This window comes from Triturus cristatus, chromosome 6, assembly GCF_964204655.1.
Source record: "Triturus cristatus chromosome 6, aTriCri1.1, whole genome shotgun sequence".
NCBI classification, from domain to species: Eukaryota; Metazoa; Chordata; class Amphibia; order Caudata; family Salamandridae; genus Triturus; species Triturus cristatus.
The window spans coordinates 1,738,401,506-1,738,419,742 of record NC_140589.1 but is presented as its reverse complement, the minus strand read 5'-3'; the positions used below and the strand labels follow the sequence as shown (position 1 = coordinate 1,738,419,742).

The 18,237-nt window shown below is 48.8% G+C and overlaps 1 protein-coding gene across 2 annotated transcripts in view; it reads left to right on the top strand.

Moving 5' to 3' along the window:
- The window catches only part of LOC146821901 (zinc transporter ZIP9-like), a 164,395-nt gene that overhangs the window by 98,171 nt on the left and 47,987 nt on the right, over positions 1-18,237 (top strand). For both annotated transcript variants that reach the window (XM_085612990.1, XM_085612989.1), the window contains exon 4: positions 2,079-2,147. In XM_085612990.1, the coding sequence (XP_085469116.1) occupies positions 2,079-2,147 (69 nt within the window). The remainder of the gene's footprint in view (positions 1-2,078; positions 2,148-18,237) is intronic.

Sequence of the window (18,237 nt, the reverse complement as noted above, 5' to 3'; positions counted from 1 at the left end):
TGCACCACTTCTTTCTAGGGTGGGAAATCGCTGCATAAAGTCTGGGGGGACTGCGGGTGTACCCGCTTTGTGCCACTGCTGTGGGGCTGTTTCCCACCTTACCCTTCTCATGCTGCTGTTTGTGTTGGCTGCAGGTGTCCGACCGCCTGCATCTTCTGCTGGGGTCGGGCCGCGTGCTCTTTGTTGTTCATGTTAATGGGGGCATGTTACAAGTTCATCAAGTGGAATCCTTCAAACTGCAAGCTGATGCTCCTCAGGATCACTGGTTATGTCTGGGACCTCAGAGGGGAGACCCTACCCCACTTTGAAGTTTTCAAGCGGAAGCCCTCCCTTGAACCCCCTTCCAACCTTCCCTTCCCTCCTGACCACCTAAAGCCTGACAGATGGTGGCTTAATCCTGTTTTTCGGGTAGCTGCTGTCACCCAGGAGAGTTGCCTTCTGACCTCCCTGGGCTGATTTTATCAAGAGCTTTGGGGCAAACTGTGGGGCTTTTTATAGTTTTGTTTTAGTAAATATAATGTTTGCAAGAACAGTAGAACAAAAGTGCACGGTAAATACGTCTCAAACATCTCTGGTGCACTTATGCCAGGGCAGTTTCCTGTGAGGAGCACCTACTAATCCACACACAGATGGTGAGCAGTGCGGTATACAGTAAAAGATAACCTTCCCAAAGGCTGTACTGAAGGAAAGTGACCAGATCGGACTGGCTGGACATTTCAACTTGCGCGATGACCCACACTGTGGCTAGCAGTGGGCTGCAAAGCTTTGGAGTATGAGCTGGAGGATACCTTCAGATCTGTGAACCTTGCTTTGACCTCGACCTGCCTGGATGTTGCTACCATCGGTTATTCCAAAGCCTGGAGCTGTGTGCTGGCATCATCCTCATCACTAGGACTAAGCTGTAAATAAGCTGAGGAAGCTCTGCCGGCATGCCTTGCTGCTAGTGCTGTTGGCTGTTGCTGCTGACTTTCCCTTTGTGGGATCCCCTGACCAGCTGAATGAGTCCAGAGCTCAGACACAGCCCCTTAACTCGCTGCCTACCCCTCTGAGAGGCTGGAGGAGGCCTCCCCAAAGAATGATGTGACTGAGTGATGTCTAGTGAGCACACTCTTCTAAGAGCCACCTTTGATATTTTCTGCCAGTGATCCCACACCGACACATCTACTCAGCTAGGAAAGTCAAACAAGGTCCTCGCGGTCTGCGGCGAGCCCTTTGTCTTTTTGGGTTTGCAAGACTGGTGTGGCCCAATCCCTCTCCGCCCCTGGAGCTACAGTTGGGCTCCCTAGACTGAGGAACTGGTGACCCAGAGACTATAGGGTAGCAGGTAGTGGGAGATTCTCATCCTAAATGGTGTGTGATATTTAATCCTAAAACAGAGGTCGGCATCGCTTAGTGGTGGGTGACAGTAAAGGCACACTTGTACCTCGAGACGCTGCCCTTTTCCATTGTAGGTCCTAACTATGCACAGAAGACGATAACCCTTATCACTTAGGAAGTTAACAGTAGCGTAAACAGTCTTGATAAGCTATAAAAATAGGGATAAATAAGTCATGGCAACTCATCTGACTAAGATAAGTAAGGTAAAAGGATGAGCCGAACTTTTCAGAGCCTTCAGATTGCACACAGACATTGACAAGGTTCAATAAATCTTTGAGCTTTTTTAATGGGTCCCCTTTGATTTTGATTTTAGTTACCCAAAATTAATGCTAGCCTTGTTTAATGGATGATCTGTATAGCAAGTTGATGGAGAGAACACAGAAGTAATAGAGTTCTGTCTTCCCAGAAAGTACGGTGCATGTGTGCAGCTGCTTGCAAGCGCGTGCGGTTGGGTGTGACCAGCATCACTGCTCGTGATTACCTGTGGCAAGCAGAAGACCGACAAAAGTAGCATGATACATGAGTATCAAGCCTGGACTCTTACACAGCCATACATGACGAGGAGACTGTATGTAGTCCTATTCCTCGGCAGAAGGTGGGAGAGTGGGCAAAGGAATCTGTTATCATATAGGTCTGAGAATCTGTCTTTAGCTAAATTCCTCTACAATAGTTTTCTGGATCTAATTTACATTTTATTGTAGATCCCAGGACAGGAATGTCTGCTGGCACAAGCATCACTGCAACACTGGGACTGGTGATACATGCTGCAGGTAAGTTGGCTCTGTGTGTGCAAGAAAATGTAGGATCTGAGCACTGTTTTAGGTCTGGCTTGATTTCTGTGTGTAAACAGGGAGAGAGATATGATATTTTTTAAACAAAGTAACCAAAACCTTTTTTGTGTTTAACTGAGAAATAATGTACAATCCAACACTGGTTAATGCAAAGATGTGATCCCTAAATGTAGTTTCAAGGGAAATGTATGTCTCCGCACCAAAGAACATGTTAGCCACTGTGGGCACTAACATGGCGTACAGCTGCGCTCTACATGAAGAATGCGGAAAAAAGCATCGCAGGTTTAAAGATGCTGTACCTGGACAAAATCATAATTCAACTCCGAAGAGTTTCAATTTGATCCTACTTTCATAGCAAGGTTAGCTTTAAACTCCTTATCAAAAGGAGTGCTTAAAAAACTATTGTACTGTGTGTATCAAACCACAGGGTCTAAGGCAAACCGCAGCAATGAACAAAGAGAATGATCTCACAGAACCAGTTAGGGTCACAAACATGCAACTTCCTCTTTTTGCGGATTTCTTGCTCCTCTTTTAGCAGTTAATTCTGTGGTTGAGGGTTGTTCTGGATTGGACAAAGGTTTTTCCCCAGCATGGTGAGAAAACCTAGTTGTAGGAGCACTAGACTAATATTGTCTTACAAACTGTGCTATATTGAGGAAGATCCCACCAGAGCCTTAGTAAGCATTAACCTAGCCCCTGGCCTCGCGCACACAATGGAGTACATGAATGTATTCTCTTGATTTTCACTAAATCCAGTTGCCTTATAAGGTTAATGTTCTACTGAATGTATGTTCGTCTTAAAATACAAGGAGAATTCTCACGCTAAAATAGAAGTGCTACTGAATATGTGATTTGCAATTTTGTATTGTTTCTTGGTTAGGTATTTTAAATTTGTAGAAACAACGCATTATTGAAATATACCCTAATCACCCATTTTGATTTGTATTACCTATCCAATCTGACCTGTGTACCCTTATTGCCTTGTGTGCAACATTTCTGTTTGAAACGTTCATGTTGCATAAATAAATCAACTTTTCCAAAATGTAGTTTTCCTTGCTATTCTCTTTCCGCTAACATGTCTCCCCTGGATGCAAGCTGACTTCCTCAGGCATTTACTGTAGAACCATTGATGTATTATGTTTCCAGCTACAAACACCCTGATCCTAGACTCAGCTCTTTCAACATTATGTAAATCTCTCCTTTGTAATGCTGAGCAGCCTTTTACACCCCTATCTTGCAAATTGGCTTCAAAGGCCTCTTAAAACCTCTATGAATACTAAGCTATTTAAATGTAAAGTTAGCTATCTACAAATACAGTGTGGCATGAGGCGCATTTCAAAATACGTCCTGTTTTATATCTGTAACAAATTCATATTAGCAGCTGCATGGCCCCGAAAGATAATGTATAAATCCATCTTTTTAGGTCTAGCCTGAAGACAGCTTTAGGTGTTTGTTGTCAAAAGACCTATTGCGGACAGTACCATTATTTACATGGGGGTTTGGGTCAGCCGATTGCTTATCATTGGTTGGCTTTATTGTCAGTCTCATTCACTTGCTGCTTATTCAATGGCTTCCTTTTCTCTTTTTCGGTTTCTCCTTTCCATGTAGATATCTTCTTCACTTATCTTTTTGATTGGATGACTTGTATTATGCCTCTGCTTACTTTTAGCATGCCATGGCAGCATAACAGTTTTCTATGTCTCTTCGGCTCTACCCTCGGTGCAGCTTCCTCCTTTCTACGCACTTAGAGGGTCATTAGGATAGCGGTCGGATCGCCACCGCCCATATGGCGGTGGCGATCCGCCTGCCAAAAACCCCATTACCATGGCAGGGGGGACCCCGGCGGACGGAAAGACCGTCCGCCGGTTTTAAGCCGGTAGGCAATCCGCCTGATTGCCTACCGGGCGGAAAAGCTGTTAACATGGTGGCGGTGTCTGAGAGACACCGCTATCCATATTAGCATATGTGCGGGACATGCCTTGAAAGGCAGGCTGTTCTTGCCATTGGGGGCCCGTAGCGGGCCCCCAGTGATTCTGGGGGCATGGAGGGTGCACATGGGGGGTACCTATGGTACCCCCCTGCAGTTCCATGCACAACATGGCAGGCACCGCGTGGTGCCTGCCACGTTGTGCATGGAACAGCACGACATGCCTTCTTGGTATTGCGGCAGGTGGTGCAGAGAGCACCGCCCGCCGCAATGTCAAGTATGCAGGATGCACCCGCCAGTGTGGCGGGCGCATCCTAATGTCACCAACGGGACCCCCCACACCAATGGCGGGCGGTCCCATTCTACGATGGGATGGCGGGTGGACAAAGTCCGCCCGCCATCCTAATGGTGCCCCATGTTCTCACACTCTTGTGTGGCTCACCCACAGCCCCATACTTCCTCCATCTCTACCCCTCTCTGTCCTGCTCAACTCTTTTTTAAATTAATATCCCCTCCCCTCTGCTGCCCCTCCTTGCTCCCTGCCCCCACTGGCCAGTGGTGTTCACTTGCTCCACCCAGCCTGTCTGTCTACCCTACCTATACCCGTTTTTTACTTTTTACATGTATTTTTTTTTTTTAGGTTGGTATAGAAGCTACAATTTGCTACCTTTCCACACCTTTCTGTAAATGTGTTTTAGCACGCCTTTTATTTAATTTTGTTTAATTTCGCTCTCCAAGATGAGCACCCACCATCTTTGGAACAGTAAATAAAAAAACAAAGTCCAGATAACCATCACATTATAACATATGCACGTGTATGCTTAGTGAAACATATGTGCTTATACATGATCATGCCGCTATAGTGTCATGCCCCAGGTGTGCGAATGCGTAATGATAAATATAACATATATATTTGTAAAGCACATGTTCACCCAATGGTATCTTGGCGCTGAATAACAGATGTTTATTGTTACCCAACTCTATAGCAGTAATTGTATTGACCTCAGAAGGATGAAAGGCTGAGTGGACCCCCCTGGATTTGAACCTGTGACCAAAAGGTCGAAGACAGGCCCTTACAGTGCACACATTAGTCAACTAAGCCACCAGACCCAACTTTATAAACATCATCCCGCCAAAGTATTTTTTAATTTGACAATGCTATTTAGTATTGTCAATAACTAACTTTTTTCTCTTTTTCCAGAACTGAACACCAATGACAAAAAGCATTGGCAACGCCAAAAGGCGAGACCTATTGTCTTTGTCAATGCTTATATATTTTGGTGGCTGTTATGCAAAGTAGCACAACCTATGTAACGTATATGTTTGGTTATCAAAATATGTATAGCATAATGATGAAAAGTGAGGAACAACAGACAATGAGAGCAGTGCTTTTTGTGGTGGCAATTTGGCAAATACAAAAAAAGCAGAGGAGATTCACAGATGTATCCTTCCTATGAAAGGTCATATGTGAATTCCCTAGCTTATAGAAAGTAAACACACTGAAATATTGTTTGAAACAGAAAACAGGTGAAATATTTTTTCAGCTGTTATGAGTATTTCCAGACAATATTTTTACTACATTTGTGTTCTAGATTCCACAGATTCCAATATAGTTGGAACATCTCTGAAGAATGGCAATTATAAGAAACTAGTGTTAAAGTTGATATACAATGCACATGACATGCATATTGTCCCCTGCATCTCCTTCCTACCACCACCAGCAGCTCCCTATATTAGCCAACTCTGAGTGCCAGAGAACTTGTATTAGGGCTGCAAACACCAGTTTGCATAATTTTAAGAGTAACATATTCCTTCCTCTTTTGCCTCACCTTTGGTAATATGTTATATTGTAATTTTCTTTACAAGTTTTCTTTTTTGGCTGGTGGACTTTGCGGAAGGGGACGGGTCATAGGTTACTCAGAGGATCATTTGATGAGCCACACCTTGCGTGCAACTTATCTTAGAATCTTACACCTAGAAGAATGGCCATCAAGTCTGAAAGATTGATATTGGATGACTATGGTTTGCCAGTCGAGAGGTTTCTAAACAAATAACTTGCACTTTCACATGCAATGAGGAATATCCCAGCAAAAAATAACAGCAAAAAAACAGCATTGGGTCACACTGTGCTGATAATCATGACACCTCAGTGAGAGTGAACCACAAACTGATCTCATGTATGCTACTGAAGGTTCCCACTAGTCTTTCTCAGGTTTGCAGCCTAGACACAACTCTTCTACTTCTACTCCCATTCTTCTCATTAGGGATAAGTATGCAACAGACATTCTTGCATAACAGTAAGAGACACCAAATTTAAGGGGTCAATTAGAATGTCGGGCGGATCACCACCACCCACATGGCGGGGGGGGACCCCGGCGGACGGAAAGACCATCTGCCGGTTTTCCGCCCGGTCGATGAGTCAACCGGGCAGAAAAGGTTTTAATATGGTGGCGGTGTCTGTTAGACACTGCCATCCATATTACGATACATGCGGGGATTTGCCTTTCCGTGGCGGCGTTGCAGCCACGGAAAGGCATGCGGTCCTTGCCATTGGGGGCCCGTAGTACGCCCCCAGGAATTCTGGGGGGTGCACATGGGGGTACCTATGGTACCCCCCTGCATTTGCATGCACAACATGGTAGGCACCACGCGGTACCTGCCACGTTGTGCATGCAAATGCACATGCACAACATGCATTTTTGCAGGAAGCACCGCCCGCCGTAATGTAAAAAATGCAGGATGCGCCCGCCAGTGTGGCGGGCGCATCCTAATCTCCCCAACGGGACCTCAGCACTTATGGCAGGCAGGCAGACAAAGTCCGCCCGCCATCCTTATGATGCCCTAAGTGCTTTTATCTGTTATTTCATACTCTTAACGATCTTTACACTTCTGGTTGACATTTTCTTTTCATTTTTCACCTGGACGTATTGTTGAGAGATGAAATTAATATAGACATGTTTTGCCAATATTTCCAAATTACCTAGATCCAAAACAATCTTCAATTATGAATGAATCTTATCTAATACGTGACAGCGGCAAATAAATTGCTAAATGACCGTATCACGGCTGCTCTGGACCACACAGCCCCATTGGGTTGGTCTAATAAAGCTGTCCACAGACAAAGAACTGCTCCCTGGTTCAGCGAGGCGCTGCGCTGTGCCAAAAGGGACTGCAAACGAGCAGAAAGACAATGGAGAATGGCTTATGATGATCGGATGAAAGCGGCTTACCTCACAAAACGACGATCCTATCATAATAAAATCCGTAGAGAAAAAGCCACCTATTATGCAGATAAAATTCACGTGGCGGAAAACTCGGCTAGGGAATTGTTTAGCATATATAAATCCCTTTCCACCCCAATAACCGTTACTCGAGATGAAGATTACTCAGTAACAGCATGCAATCGCATTGCTAACTACTTCGGAGACAAAGTGCGCAAGATTTACTCTGCTTTTCCCGACACGCCACCCTTAGCGGAAGAACCTGCAGATTTAGCAGGAGCTGAAGCTGACTCAGATCTGCTACTTCATTTCACCACTCCTCTATCGGAGGATCTCGTTAAAATCTGCAGATCCCTCAGATCTGGCTCCCCACGCGATCCTGCTTCCCCAAAAAGGCTGAGTGACAGCATAGAGACACTGGAACCTTACATCAGGCATTTGCTAGATGTCTCCTTTCGATCCAGTTCTCTACCTGTGGACTGGAAACAGGCTGTGGTGCTTCCCCTCCGCAAGAAGCCTAACATTGGCCTCGATAAGCTGGATAACTTACGCCCCATCTCTCTCCTGCCATATTTTTCGAAGGTAGCAGAGAAGGTGGTAAATAAGCAGCTAATGAAATATGTGGAGGACAGTAACCTTCTTCATCCGACTCAATTCGGGTTCCGGCCACGCCACTCCACCGAGTCTGCCCTTCTTAGGGCCTCCGAAACTCTCAGGCAGGGTGCTGACGAGGGTCAAACCATGGCTCTCATCCTTTTAGACCTTAGCGCGGCGTTCGACACTGTGGCACATTCCATCTTGCTACAGTGTCTGAGCAAAGGTGGGGTGAGAGGGGCAGCGTTGAAATGGATTTATTCATTTCTCGCAGGCCGAGGCTTCCAAGTGAGGCAGGGTGACTATTACTCTGAGCGAATTGCTTTGGACCAGGGGGTGCCGCAGGGCTCGTCCCTGAGCCCAACACTTTTTAATCTCTACGTAGCCCCGATTGCCTCCTTGGTAGAGAGCTACGGCCTCCGAATGGTTTCCTATGCCGACGACACGCAGTTGGTGATCTCCCTGTCGCGCGCACCCGATCTTTCGGCGGACATCTTCAGAGCCTGTATGCAAGACCTAGCTGCCTGGATGTCCGCAAACTGCCTTAAGCTTAACGGAAATAAGACCGAGGTGCTTGTCGTAGGGGGAGACCGATCGGCGTGGACGTCGGCATGGTGGCCTCCATGCCTTGGCTCAACACCTATCCCATGCCTGAAAGCAAAGAACTTGGGCATTTGGTTCGACTTCGACCTGACCTTCGGCCCTCAGATCAACCGGGTGGTCGGATCATGCTTTGGGACCCTCAAAAGTCTCAGGAAGGCATTGAAGTTTTTACCTGTAAAGGCCCGTCAAACCCTTGTGCATGCACTAGTCACCTCAAAGATGGACTATGGCAACCTCCTCTATCTAGGGACTCCGAAGAAGAATCTGAGCCGTTTACAGGTCTTACAGAATGCCGCTGCTAGGCTAGTACTTAGACTACCCAGAAGAGCCGCATCCTCGGTGGCCCTTCGGTCCTTGCACTGGCTCCCGATCAGAAGTAGGGTTGATTTCAAAGCACTCTGCATGTGCCATCGGATCATCAACGGGAGGTCTCCTCTCCCTTTGAAAGGACTGCTGACACCTTATGAACCGTCCCGCTCCCTCAGATCTTCTGGCTCGGGACGCCTTGTTGTCCCCAAGGTGTCCAGAGCACGGATGGGCGGAAGATCCTTTAGGTACCTTGCAGCCGTCAGATGGAACACATTACCCTTAATATTGCGTCTCGAACCATCTGAACTAATCTTTAGAGCCAAGCTCAAAACTACACTATTCGAACAGTAAAGTATTCCACTTCTGTAGGTTCCAGTTAGCAGCCGCTCCTTAGCGCGGGGACACGCCGCTGTGCGTCACCAAGCGCTTTACAAAACTCCCTAAATAGAAATAGAAACAGAGGCGTTTTGGGAGATTGCTCTTGCCACGGTCAACTACAGTGCACTTGGCGATGTCCATAGTGTGTTGCACTTCTAACTGTATCTTATGGACAGCTTGAATGTTCTGTAGTCTGATTCTGCCACTGCTGACACAGGGCAGAGCCATTAAAGGGCCTAATTCTTGGCAACATCTTTAGGTTCCCTCTTCGTTGAGTTTAAATATGAGGTTTCAGATCAAGACTTGTTAAGATATTTGCAAAGATGATGTGATTGTTAATATGACTACCCTCTTACACCAGCAGAAGATAATGCCGCAAATATACTGGTTACCCATAAGATGGAAAAGGTTGGTTTATAGAATTAGGGATTTGCTGGAGTTGTACCTAACCTCATGAAAGCTATCTACATATTTTTATAAACTGTTTCATACATTTGTGAAATAGAAAAGAATTAATGCTGGAGTCAACCGAACTGTAAACAGCAATATTGAATCCTCACACAAGAACATTGTCAGAACCCCTTTCAGTGGTTCACAGGGCACGCAGGGGCACTGTGCCCAATTGTGGTGGTTGAGGCCTTTTACTCCTGATGTCCTGGGGCTGTAACTACTATGGATTCTGCTCAGCTGGGCCAAATATCCCTTCTGCGTTTGACCCTCAGTGGTAGTTGTGGTCGAGTAGACAAGGCTCCCTTGGAGGGGATGTAGATACAGGTCAGTTGACACGACTCATAATTCAAAGTGAAAACAGTACGAACCAGAAATCAATATCCAGCAAAATACTTGCTTTAATAATGAAAAGTCGTATTTTATTTCTAACTACACATGGAAAGAAATGCGGCATTCAAATGCAACAACACAATCCTTTGAGGTCGGGTCTCTAGTAGTTGTCAGGCGAATTCCTGTCCCCCTTCAAGTAATGTGTTCAGAGCTATTCATCTTTCACTTTTGCCCGCATTAGGGAAGGCAAACTATTAGGCTGTACTAAAGAGTTTCCCTTTTGACCCTTTAGGAACTTAGTAAAAGGTGTCTGTGGTGCTGCAGCACTGTTAGTAGTGAGTTCCCCTGGGCCTCAACTGGCCCAATTCACGTCTTACCTGCTCTTGCAGCACTGAAGAGTTCAGCAATGCAGTGGGCATCTTCAGAAGCGCACCCTTGAGTTCTGCTCAGTACGGAGAGGTAGGGGTGCTCGCACAGACTCTCTCTCCTGAGTAGCACTGCCAGAGGTCTCCCAGATATCGGAGCAGTTCCCTGCTCATGAAGAAGCTGTAAGTTGACTTTGCATAACAGGGGGGAAGGAATCCTTTCTTCAGCTCCTAACTGGAGCCAGCAAGGATGCAACATCGTCCACAGCCTATCCGGCAATTAGGGGAACGTTCCCTCTTAGTGTGGGTCCAACCTGTGGATCGTCTCCTCAATATCTTCTAAGGGTGGCGACCTGAATTCTTTGGCAGCATTGGAACTACCAGGCCCTGCTGGCATATGGGTTGCAGCGCTACAGGTTTATATGGGCTCAGACAATCCCAGCCCAGGGTCCCCAGCCTTTGCTCCCCTAGAAGCAGTAACTTTACCAGTGTCCCCTCTGGCATACGGGGTCACTGCAGCATGGTGGTATGAATGCAGCAAGATCCGCATGGTCCTCAGCGCACGGCACAGTCTACGGCAGCCCTCGCCGGGCATATCTGAGTCACTGGAAAAATCACGGCGACAGCTTGATCAATGCATAGCCAAATCCTCACACCTCGCACATGGAGTCCACAAGGTAAGGCTCCCGACAGGACCTTGCTCCCTCCAACTCTCTCCTCTTCCTCACAGTGCACACTGGTCTTGCCAAACAGGCACATGTTAGTGCTCCAGGATCCAGGGCAGGTGGTCTATGTTTCCATGGGTGGTGTCCCCTCATCCAGCATGGAGACTAGCATGCCTTAGCGCCCAGTCGTGGTCACAGGCAGAAGTCTTTCAGAGCTTCCTCTTCTCACACAGCCCATCTGGCTGCTTGACAGATGATCCATTTTTGGTGACTTTACCTCCCCATCTTATAGTCCTTTTCTAGGCACCAAATGTAATTCAGAGTCTGGGTCTTTGAAGTTCTGTGTTTGGGATCCGGAGCTTTTTCCTACAAACGAGCAAGTACGATGCGTATTACAGGCAAATTTCCGACGAATCGTCCGCTCAGATTCGCGCTCTATTTCACGACCGAACACGCTCAGGAAACACGGAAATCGACTCATACGGAGGCTTTTCCCAACCAGTTTCCGGACACACAAGTACGATGCGTTTTTACTACGCGTCGTTCAGGGCGCCGCTGCCAGCACGTCGCAGCATTTGGACGAGGTGTATTTAAGCTCCGATTCGTGCCAGAACACAATCAATGGGGACGAGACGGAGCAGCCATTTATCCAATCACGCATGTCTTCTCTATACTGTACGCCTACTGTTACCGTCGCACATGACGCAGAAGGTAAGTCAGACACCTACCACACACCAAAATGTCACGAAAGGAAACCCCACCATAGGGGGGCGGATGCCTATCACTCCCAGCATTGTCCTCCCCAGAGGGGGTGGATGCCTATCCCTCCCAGCATTGTCCACCCCATAGGGGGGTAGATGCCTATCACTCCCAGCATAGTCCACTCCATAGGGCGTGGATGCCTATCACTGCCAGCTTAGTCCACCCCATAGGGGGTGGATGCCTATCACTCCCAGCTTTGTCCACCCCATAGGGGGTGGATGCCTATCACTACCAGCATCCTCTGACTATAGGGTGTGGAGTCAGAACACTCCCCCACTGCTGTAATGTCAAAATTCTGTATTTGTATGTAAACAGGCTGACAAATTGCCACATAAAAAAAATATTTGTCAAAGCACCATCACTGTAATGACAAAGATGTGAGTGTGGGGTTCAATTCCCCAGCATTGTCAAGCACATAGGCGTTATGGGGCATAAGCCCCCCTCACTATATTGAAAAACATAGGAATGTGTGTTACACCCCCCCAGCATGTTCAACAAAACATGTATGTTTCTGGGCCTAAACACACAAGCTCTGTATTGATAAAGTAGTGATTGTGTGTCAAACAAACACAGAACCGTTGAGGCAAAGATTATTGTGTGTGCAAAAATACCCTCCGCTATGTGCAGTCAATCATTGCCATTGGGAGCTAACACTGCCACAAATTTTCAATTGGACAATGTAAGATGTGACCATCAAAATGCCTAGGCACACATATTGTTCCACAAACATACAAAAATACAAAGGGTTCCGTCTGAAACTACAGTTGTGCTGAGATCCAGTTACACACTGTGGCACCAATGGCAATATCGAAACAGAAGGAATGTTCAGACTGAAGATGTAGGAGTCCCAGGGCCAGTAGAGAAAACAACTCAACAAAACATCCACTACATGCCCTTCAAAGAAAGTTGAAATACATGGGTGAAGATGCACATGATGCTTGTTCTTGTGTTATTTGTTTTGTCCAAGTCTGTTCCATTCATACTAGGCTATGTGGCATCGTTCGCATACGAGTCTGTCGCGTCGTGTATGTGCTTGGCTGTGTAGAATCATTCGCGCATGTGTCTATTGGGTTGTGTTAATGCTGGACTATGTGGCATCGTTCGCGTTCGAGTCTGTCGTGTTAATGCTTGGGTACATGGAGTCATTCGCGTACGTGTCTGTCGCGTCGTGTAAGTGCAGATTTGTTTGCGTACGTGTCTATTGGGTTCTGTTAATGCTGGACTATGTGTTATCGTTCGCATCCGAGTCTATCGTGTCCTGTTAATGGTTGGCTACATGGAGTCATTCGCGTACGTGTCTGTTGCGTCGGGTTGATGCTTGGCTATCTCGAATCTTGCGCGTACTAGTCTATCGCGTCAGGCTCCTTTCCTGCTGACTCGGCCGTAAAAGAAAATTGCGGCCTAGTCAGTTGTAAATTTCAAGCATCGCATCGTACTCAGCCATTTGGAAGGCGGTTCGGTCGGAAAATATGACGGGTCCTTGTCGGGAAAAACCTTTTCCAGCCGAAATCGGAATCGAACCCTTATTCTACTGTTGCACTCAGTGGAGTGGGAATAGTAATTTTTACCCCTCCGCTACCCAACACTTTCCCTACTGTTGCTCACACTGGAATGGGAATAGTCATTTTTGCCCCTCCGCTATCCAACACTTTCACTACAGTTGCTCTCACTGGAGTGGGAATAGTAATTTTTGCCCCTTTGCTAACCAACACTTTCTCTACTGTTGCACTCACTGGAGTTGGAATAGTAATTTTGACCCCTCCGCTATCCAACACTTTCCGTACTGTTTCTCTCACTGGAGTGGGAATAGTAATTTTTACCCCTCCGCTTTCCAGCACTTATCCTACTGCTGCACTCACTGGTGTGGGAAAAGTAATTTTTACCCCGCCGCTACCCAACACTTTTCCTACTGTTGCACTCTTTGGAGTGGGTATAGTCATTTTTGCCCCTTTGCTAACCAACACTTTCCCTACCGTTGCTCTCACTGGAGAGGGAATAGTAATTTTTGCCCCTCCGCTATCCTACACTTTGCCCATTGTTGCACTCACTGGAGTTGGAATAATAAATGTAATTACTCAGATATCCAACACTTACCCTACTGTTGCACTCAATCGAGTGGGAATAGTTATTTTTACCTTTCCGCTATCCAGCACTTTCCCTAGTGTTGCACTGACTGTATTGTGAAATGTAAGTTTAAATATTTTTTAATAGTTTACTGTTTTAATTTATTATAGATTTTTGTTTTTTATATTTTAAATCATTTTTTTTTGCAAACTGGTTTTTATTGCAGAAGTAAGAGTAAGGCAGCCGTGAAAGCAACCCTTCACCAGAAGGTATCTCAGAGCACACCCATCGGTTTAGCATAGCACACAGCCAATCAGCCCATATCCCGGAGGCCGGGCGGCGTACCAATACAGAAACTCTGAGTATTTTAGCCATCAATTCACGCAGTGACAGGTCCCAGCCCAATTTAATATCTGCTTTTTTTTAACCCACCCGCCTCAATCCCCAACATTCCGTCCTGACTGCTCACTCCGGACTCTACTTCAATTCCCCCAATAACTCCCCCCCACCCTCCCCTCCCCCCCCCCCAACTACTGCTGATGTGGGCCCTGGTTGTGGGGTCTAACGCAATTATTCTCCAGCTCTCACTCGTGACATGCAATCTCACCGGCCTCTTGGAACCCCGCCCTCCGAACCCTCGTGCTCCGTACTCTCCAGCCGGTAGTCCTTCAGCGCCTGTACTATCGTCTCCCACGCCCTGACCCACTCCAGTCCTTTCTCGTCTCCTGCCCTGGTCGCCTGTCGCCTCCGAAGTATACTCTCACAGCCCGCCCACTTCAACAGCTCAGCCATCCATCTCCCAAACGACGGGCCCTCCCGGGATTTCCAATGCCATGTAATTTCTCTCTGGGCCAACATAAGTCCTAAGTCAATGAATTTGTTCGTCACTTTCGTCTTTGCTGTGTGAGGGAACCAGAGCAGTAAGCAGGCCGCCAAGTCGAACTCCACCTCGCGGTCGGTGACTGCGTTCAAAAGCTCCCCCACCTCAGCCCAATACGTCCCTAGCTTAGGGCACCCCCACAATAGGTGGTCCAGCTCCGCCCCAGGCGCTAGGCATCTCGGGCACACCGCGTCCTGCACCTTAAAATATCGTTTAATCTTTCCCGGGGTCAAATAGGCCCTGTGTATTACGAAGAAATGCACCTGTTGGAAACGGGCATTCCTACTTCCCTTCCACGTCCTTCGCAGGATGTGACCCCACACCGTGTCTGGAATGGGTTTGCCTATACTGTCCTCCCAACTCTCCTTCAATGCTGTGAGTGGCTCCAGTCCTTCCCGTATCATTCGCGAGTGGAGGCAAGTTACCGCCTTAACCATTCCCCCCGCCATCACCACGTACTGGCAGGTCTGTGTCACGGTAGGTTCCGCCAGTCCTTCCCTCCAATGCTTTTGTACCGCCGCGCTCACCGCCGCATGTAGTAGGTAACTCCCATCCGGAAGACCAAACTGCTCCTGCAACTCCCCGAAGGGGGCCAGCGCCCCGTTGACATAAAGGTCTCCCACCATCTGCAACCCCAGCTCTTCCCATTCCGCTAGCGGGGACCAATCGCCGCCGTGCGGCAACGCTGTCAACATCCCCAGCGGGATCTCCGGCGCATACGGACGCGCCGCTTTCGCTCTCTTCATACTCCTGTGCCAGCACTGCCGGAGGGTTCTCTCCTCTATGGAGAGGTCTCTCATGTCTAGTTTCTGTTGCATAACTATGTACGACAGAATGTGTCGTTGGATGCCGGTCCCCCTCTTGTGGTCCGGGCCTCTAAACACTTTAGCAACGTTCTGCGTTAGGACCTGTAGCTGTGCCGCCAAGTAGTACAACTCAAAATCAGGGACCGCCATCCCTCCATCAAGTTTGGGCCGCACCAGAGTAGCCAGGGCCACCCTCCGCCGTCCCTTCCCCCACAGGAAACCAATAGGCAGTGTCCTCAACTCTTTGAAGATCCGCTGTGGAATCCAGACCGGTAGGGTGCGGAAGTAGTAAAGTAGCCGTGGCAGAGCCAACAATCTTCAGGAGCGCCACCCGGCCCAGCACCGACAGCGGTAGAGAGGCCCAAAATGTCATGCATCCCTTCAGGGCCCGTATACTACGCCCTATATTACCCTCCAGCAAATCCACGACGTCGTGGTAAACATGGACCCCCAGATAGGGGAAACTCGTAGCCTCCCAGACCACCGCCGTAGTGAGCGGGGGGTACGGCACATCCGCCCGCAGCGGGAAGACACAGGTCTTAGTCCAGTTTACCCGAAATCCCGAGACCCCCCCAAAGCTCGACAGCAACCCCATGGCCCCCACCAGAGCTTCGTCGGAATTCTCCAGGTACAACAAGAGATCATCAGCATACAGGGAGATATAATGCATCGTCTCTCCACACCGACCCCCCCCGTACATCGACCCCGTCCTCGCCCGTGTCGCCAGAGGCTCCATCGCCAAGGCGAACAGCAGGGGCGACCGCGAACAGCCCTGCCTCGTGCCCCTGCCCACCGGATATTCTGCGGAGATAACCGATCCCAGTCGCACCCTGGCAGTGGCAGAAGAGTAAAGGACCCTCGTCCAGCGCCCAAAATCATCTCCCAGGCCAAACTTCTCCAGTACGGCGTCGAGGTAGCCCCATTCTAGGCTGTCAAAGGCCTTTTCGATATCTACAGATAATACCGCCGGCTTCTGGGTAGAGTCCCAAACACTGTCTATTATGCGGACCAGGCGCCTAACGTTCATGGCTGTGCTCCTAGTGGGAATAAATCCAGCTTGGTCCTCATGAACCAGCCGGGTCATGTGTGGCAGCAATCTAGTTGCCAGGATGCGACTCAGTATTTTATAATCGACCGTCAACATAGATAACGGTCTATACGACGTCACATCAGATGCTTCCCTGCCGGGCTTCAGCAGCGGCACCACTAACGCCTCCCTCATTGATTGGGGTAGGCGCCCGAGCGTCAGAGCCTCAGCGTAGACCAACTGGAGCCGTGGCGCCAAGCTGTCCACATACTGCGCATAAAATTAGATCGGCAAGCCATCTACCCCTGGCGTCTTGTTTCTAGCCATCTGCTTGATAGCCACCCGGATCTCCGAGAGCGTGACGGGCCCACCCAGCTCCTTCGCGGTCTCGTCCTGTAACCTCGGGAGCTGAACAGTCTCCAGGAAGTCGGCCAGTTCGCCGCCCTCCGTCCCCAGTTGGCTCCTATAGAGGCCCGTATAATACGACCGAAAACGCTCCAATACCGCCGCCTGCGTATAGACTACCTCCCCTGCCTCTGTGCGAAGGCTCATGACCGGACAACCTCTGGGTTCCGGGTTAGCAAGCCGCGCCAGTAGCGTTCCCACCTTATCCCTCTCCGCATGCACTCTAGTAGCATACAACTTATAATCAAAGCACCGCAGTCGCTCCGTCGCAGTCACTACCAATTCCTTCGCCTCATTCAACCTATCCTGTAATTCCGGTCGCTCAGGTCTGCGCCGCTCTAAATCCCGCAACGACCCCTCCGCCTTCGTCAGGTCAGCCAATACGGTCGACCGTACATTCGAGAACCGGCCCAGACAGACGCCCCTAGTCACCACCTTCATTGCATCCCATTCTGTCGCCCTCGTGGCGGTGGAACCCTCATTCTCCCTAAAGTAGTGTTCAATGCCCTGCAGGACCGCATCGCTAAACACTGCATCTTCTAACGCTTCAGGTCGCAGCCTCCACGTCGGTACTGCCGACCTCGGCCTCTGCCACTGCACCGTCAGCAACAACGGATTATGGTCTGAAATAGTCCTCGTTAAATACTCCGTGTGCGCCATCTTGGGAGCTAGGGAGCCACTACACAGAATAGCGTCTATCCTCACATGCAGCGCGTGTAAAGCGGAGAAGAAAGAATAGTCCCGAACCCCCGGATGTTGTTCCCTCCACACGTCCACAAGGCCCCACCGCTCCTGCCAATCCGCCCTGTGCGCTGCTAACCGGCGCACCGGAGAGTCGGCCAAAGGCGGATGCGACCTATCCAGTGCTACATCAGTGATCGAGTTGAAGTCCCCTCCTATCAGAATGGGGCCCGCTAGGAAGTGCGCCAGTGACCCTGTCATGCCAGCAAAGAAGCGTGCTTGGTCCACATTAGGAGCATAGACACTACACAATACCACATCCTGGCCATACAACCTCCCCTCCACCGCCACATACCGACCTTCCGGGTCCACCAACTGCTTTGTAACCTGGAATGGAACCCCCGCTCTCACCCACACCAACACCCCCCTGGCAAACGCTGAGTACGTGGTGCCAAACACCTGGCCATGCCACCTCCTCTGTAGTGCTGAGTATTCCTGCTTGGTTAAATGGGTCTCTTGTAAGAAAGCGATTTGAATGCCTCGCCTCACTAGCTGGGCGTGTACCTTATACCTTCTTGTCATAGTTCGGAGTCCACGGACAT